At 40.0% G+C, this 6,000-nt stretch overlaps 1 protein-coding gene across 12 annotated transcripts in view; it reads left to right on the forward strand.

Moving 5' to 3' along the window:
• Window positions 1-6,000, forward strand: part of R3HDM1 (R3H domain containing 1) — an 88,901-nt gene that overhangs the window by 63,757 nt on the left and 19,144 nt on the right. For 9 of the 12 annotated variants that reach the window (XM_035897909.1, XM_035897906.1, XM_035897897.1 and 6 more), the window contains 3 exons: window positions 1,017-1,118; window positions 4,745-5,011; window positions 5,489-5,609. In XM_035897909.1, coding sequence (XP_035753802.1) covers window positions 1,017-1,118; window positions 4,745-5,011; window positions 5,489-5,609 — 490 coding nt within the window. The remainder of the gene's footprint in view (window positions 1-1,016; window positions 1,119-4,744; window positions 5,012-5,488; window positions 5,610-6,000) is intronic. The other 3 variants (XM_035897908.1, XM_035897903.1, XM_035897907.1) reach the window with 1 other exon arrangement.

Raw genomic sequence — 6,000 nt, forward strand, 5'->3', positions numbered from 1 at the left:
CCACACAAGCAGCACTGGTGGCACAAAAGAGGTAGCTTAGGACTGGTAGAGTATGGACACCTCTTAAGTAGCACTTTGGCTTACTCTGCTCACAAAACTCCATGCTGAAGTATAGGATATGTTTTATGCTCATCTTGTACAAGAGGAATTTAGTAAAAAAGGCCAGATTAAAGATGACCTCAGCCCTTCAAGAAGAAAAGCAAAGCAGAGTGTGTTTAGGCAGGAGAAGGCACCCAAGCTGCTGTCTATAGTCTCCTGTGGTATTTTTCAAATTGTTCTCAAATTTTAGCAGGAAGTTATTTATAGGACTTCATCTAAACCTTTATCCTTGTTCATTTTCCCTGTTTAAATCTGCTCTTCAGGATACCTGCGTATGCCGCAGTAGAGATTGGTCTGTTTTGAAAAAGGCTCGTTTGTACTCTCTCTCCCTATGTACTTTATGGAAGTGTGTATGTGATATTTGCAGTTATCTTCACAAATTCTTTACTACTTCTGTGATTGCTTTCTCAGTGGGTACTGGAATTGAACCTGCCCAAAGTATTATTAGCAGTGATACCTCTCTGATGTTTAAATAACCACAATCTAAAAAAAAAATTTTAGTATTGTTGAATAAGTGAAAGTAAGATGTTTTAATCTGCGGTTAGAAGTAAATTCATTCTGTCTTTAGATGCTTTGAATATTTAGAACGCATGTGTAGTTTTTATTTCGGAATTCCAAAAAAATCTTTCTAAAAGAAACAGTAAAGGTTAAATAGAAGCAATCTGCTGATTTACAGCTAATATAATGTATAAAAGTAAAGCAAATGTATTTCAGCTAGGAGACCGAGATACTGAAAATTACTTTTCTTTTAATTCTGTGCAGTCTTGAGCTTAAAAAAAGAAGTAGCCATTCCCTTTCTGGTAATGGACCATAGTCGCTTTTCTGGAGCGTAGTTGTTTTTTTCTGTTACAAAAAACTTTGTTTTCACTTCTCTTACTCTGATGCTAACCATGTTTATAAAATGGTTATTTCTTCAGCCTATGCGGCCTCTGCAGCCTTCTTCCCAGCCTGTTCAGTACTCTGCAGTCTCTTATCCACCCCCGCTCCTGCCAGTCTCCTCTACACAGCAATATTCTGTGGTATTATATCTTCTGTTCATCTCCTCTCTGCATGGGTTAATCTTTAGTGGATGCTGACCTTTGCTGGGTTGTTTGTAAGTGGTGTGTGATACTAGTGTAATGACTGGCTAGCTTTTCAATCACAGTAAAATATTACCTAGGTGGGGGAAACCAGTTCCTGAGATTTTAACGTGTTTATTTCAAGTTCAGCAGAAATATAGATATAGCCTTAATGGTATGCATATCTCTTTATTCAGATATTTAGACATATATTATATCCCTTTGTAAAGGAACAGCTTCTTAATGCTATTGTTTTGTTAGCCAGTCAGTACCTCTGTCTCTTGATTAACTGCTTTCCATCCTTTCTTGTTTCTTTGTCTGCTCTTTCTTCTCCTGAACCATTATACCTTTTGAGGGATCAACTGTGCCAGTTTTTTGAGGCTACCTTTTTCTAGCCTCTTTGCCAGAACTCTTAACACTCCCACTTTACTAGCATCCCTTGTCTAGTAGATACAAGCTACAAATGAAATATCTTAGTCCTCTGTGTTTAAAAACCAAACCAAACAGACAAAAGTCCCCCACACAAATTGAAACTGAAACCTAGTAAAGTAGAAGAGTTATTAAAGGCAGAATCTAAACTAGAGTCCAGGTCAAACATTGAGGCTTCCCAGCTCCCCAGACTGCTTTGATACTCTAATGAATACATGTTTGTGTTGGCTTTATGTGGCAAGGTTTTGGAAGTGGGGGAGCTGCAGGGGTGGCTTCTGTGAGAGGAGACCAGGAGCTGCCCCCATGTCTGACAGCCAATTTCAGGCAGCTCCCAGACAGACCCTGTGCCTCCCAAAGCTGAGTCAGTCATCGGCACTGGTGGTGTCTCTGTAATAATGTATTTGAGAAAGGGTAAAAAAACCCACTGTGCAGCAGCTGCGAGGGAGGGGAGTGAGAAAAGCTCTGCAGACACCAAGGTTGGAAGAAGCAAAGGGAAGAAGTGCTCCAGATGCTGGAGCGGAGATTCCCCTGCAGCCTGTGGAGAAGACCATGTTGAGGCAGGTTCTCCCCCTGCAGCCCGTGGGAGGACCATGGTGGAGCAGATATCCACGTGCAGCCCATGGAGGATCCCGCACCAGAGCAGGTAGAGATGCCCTGAAGGAAGCTGCAGCCCATGGAGGGCAGGAACAGGCTCCTGGCAGGAGCTGTGGCCCATGGAGAGGAGCCCAGGCTGGAGCAGGTTTGCTGGCATGGCTGGTGACTCCGTGGGGGGGACCCACGCTGGAGCCTTCTGCTCCTGAAGGACCCACACTGGAGCAGGGGAAGAGCATGAGGAGGAAGGAGCAGCAGAGATGAAGTGTTACAAACCAATCACCACCCCCATTCCCCATCCCCCTGTGACACTGCGGGGAGGATTTAGGAGAGCTGGGAGTGAAGTTGAGCCTGGGAGGAAGCAGGGGATATGGGGAAGCTGGTTTTAGTTTTGTTTTTATTTCTTACTATCTTACTCTGTTATTAATTGGCAATAAATTAAATTAATCTTCCCCAAGTCAGGTCTGGTTTGCCTGTGATGGTAATTGGTGAGAATCTCCCTGTCCTTATCTTGACCCGTGAGCTTTTCATTGTGTTTTCTCCCCCATGTATTGGTAAGGATAGGAGAGTGATAGAGCAGCTTGGTGGACACCTGGCAGCCTTCCAATGTTAACCCACCACAGTGATATACAATAGCTGTTTTAGTATGTATTCAGAGCTTTTTTTTGTTGTTACTTTCAACATTAATCAGAAATGTCTTCTAATAACAGATACAGACTTCTCTGAATTCAATATCCTGCATATAATTAAAACTGTATTGTAACTGTTGTCTGTACTTTAGGTATACAATTCTAAAAGGAATTGCACTTCATAGAGGGTGGTGGGGTTTTTTTAGCAACGTTGTTTCTCATGTTTTTGTAGAGTTTGAATACACATGAACTGCAGTCAGTGTAACTGAGTAAAGGGAATGGTTAATTAACCATGTGAGCTTCCTTTGAGAGTTTAGCATATGACTAAATTGCTGTTAGTAGCAGCTAATTCAGGTGTCTCTATGCTACGAATCACAATCATTGCTAGGCCTCTGGTTGTTGAAGCAGAAAATGAGCCTCCTTGCACATTGGCAAGTTCAAAAGCATTTCACATTCGGGAAGTGGGTTCAAATACTGAGTGTGCTGGCCATTTCAAAAATTTAGTCCTGCTGATGGTAACTTAGGTAACATAGTGAAAAGGGTTGATGGTCTTGGTTCATTATCTAAATGGAACACATTTGTACTTGGTACCAGGAAAGTTTGCTCTATCCCTTTTATAGGTAATACCATGTTTCAGCAGTTAATCATGCTTGTGCCATACATATCACTGTAGGACAAACTGACCAGATCAGAATTTACTCATATTGATAGTGTAACAGAAATAAATGTGTATTGCTTGGGTTTATCCTTCGGACATTTTCAATTATGACATTAACTCATAATTAAATACTAGTATCTCCTCTCAGAGCTAGGTGTTAGGAAAAGAAAAATGTAAGATCCAATGTAGAAAAGCATTGTAGTTGTGTTAGTAGGCATCATTAAAGAATGAAATGCCAAAGGCAAAGTTAGATCATTATTCTAATGAAAATAAGGCTTTTTGAGCTGCAAAGGTATTGTAAATAAAATTTTAGGCGCAAATTTGTATTTCCAGTGGTAATTAAGGGTATCTTTAGCCTGGGAACTATAAAATTTCATCATACAATGTGAATGTAGCTAATCAGCTTGCATTTATTCTTTTTCTATTAACTCCTGTCTTCTTCAGGATGATCTAAAAGATCAAGTGGTTGTAAAACATTTTTAATGCTTCTCCATGTTTGGAGAGTCCACTTTCAAAGTATGAACCAAATCTTCCCGTTTAGCAAAAAAACCACAATACCAATGATCCCTTCTAATTTCCAGGCCGTTGATAATTTGATGCTGAATTGCTTGTAAAGAAAAGGAGCTTGGGGTAACAGTAATAAAAGTTTCCAATTTCACAGGGCTCCTGCAATGCTCAGTGCAATCAGTATCATAGTTTCAGATAGATAACATAGATACAGATAGTAGGTAACCACTTGAATACATTTCTTGCAGCTGTTACTTGATTTCAGACTGAAAAAAAAAATTAATCCTTGCATGCAGTATAATACCAAGTTAGGGGAACGTACCTTGTTATTCAGGATTACAGCCTCATTAACTTAAGCTCTTAAAACCAAAATTTACTTTAGCAATACTAATGACTTCTGCTATTTTAACTGGGGTTAGATGTTTTCACTCAAGCTTTGGAGTCCAGTCAGAAAATGTTAGTGGTGCAAAATCTGCCTTTATTTTTGACAGCTGAATTCTTACAATAAGTAGATAGAAGCAGATGTAATCCAAAAATGAAGTACTTGCAGTGAAATGAGTGAGGTCCCCGAATGTGGATGTTCTTTCCTGCTGTCAGCCCTGAAGATAATTTACTACTGTGTTCCATCTTGTTCTTTCCTGTTGTTCCTAATGCACATTAATTTGAGACATGCATATCTGAAACTTAGTGAGATATTTGGCTGCTTTAGTCTTTTTTATTTTTCTTGAATGTACGTTTGTGAACGTAACTTTTCCTTTTTTTAACTGTTGCAGCAAGACAACCTAGGATCACAATTTAGCCATATGAGTCTTGCCCGCCAGCCACCTGCTGATCCAGCTGAACCTCATACTGCTATGTTCCAGTCCACTGTTGTCCTCCAGCCCCCGCAGCAGTCTGGTTATATCATTGCAGCTGCTCCACCACCACCACCACCCCCCTCTGGCCAACCAGTTTCTGCTCCAGGCTACTCAACAGCTAGCCACCCTGTCAACCAGCAAGTACTCCAGCAGCAGGGGTATATGCAGCAACCTGTGCCACAGGTACAATGGCTCCGTTTCCGTTCTCCCAAAAGCTGTATTTAAAAACTGATCATGCTGTTCTATTAACGAGCTTTTTACATGGTGTGGGGCTCCCTGTTCAGTTGCAGCTGTCGGCATTTATTCTGGGGTTGGGGTTTTTTTATGCTTTGAAATGAATGACTTCGGTTTACTTGAGGAGGAATAATCACCCAGGTTTTTACCTGTAGCTGGTAAAATGCATGTTCTGCATAATTTTCTAGTGTGTCAGATGTTTCTTTGTGGAAATTGGGATTTGTTACTTCTCCATTGAAAGCAGAAGAAATCGGCTGTTAAAGAGGGGACTGTAGTATAAGTATTTTTAATTGCTAAACCACTTAACATTAGTTGCACCTCTTAATAAGTTTTGCATCTTTTGTCACGTGATTCTTTTTGCATTTAGATATCTGCCCTCTGTAAACTTGCAGGTAATGAATCTCTTCAATCGTTGTTCGTTTTTAGATGCCAGCTTGTTATTGTACCCCCAATCAGTATCCGCACTCCAGTCAACAATATCGACCTGTTTCTGTCCATTACAACACACAGCAAAACCAACCGTTGGCACAGCCTGGGCAGCAGACAGGTTTGTTGAACTTTTTGAGCATTTCATTAGAACACCTCGTGTGCGTTAGCTCCTGGTTTTGCTTTTTAAACTTATTTAGCTGTATAATTTAAAATAAAGTGAAAGTTCAAATAGGGGATACAAAGTGTAACTAACCTGAGGTGGAAAAATTTGAGCCAGATTTTTGTTAAACTTGAGACTTGAGCCATTATTATGAGTGGCTCATAGTGTACCTTTAATTATAGGATAGTATTTTTTTTTAAGTTTAGAACTGAATAGTTTAAAAAACTTCTTAGTTACTAACTTTTTAGTAACTTGCAAAGTAAGATGAATTAATACCTTTAAATGATGTAACATTGCAGAGATGTACCCTAACTCCAAGATCTGAACAAAAGATACTAATTTTAAATGT

This window comes from Egretta garzetta, unplaced genomic scaffold (assembly GCF_000687185.1).
Source record: "Egretta garzetta isolate BGI_Z169 unplaced genomic scaffold, ASM68718v1 scaffold197, whole genome shotgun sequence".
Classification (NCBI taxonomy): Eukaryota; Metazoa; Chordata; class Aves; order Pelecaniformes; family Ardeidae; genus Egretta; species Egretta garzetta.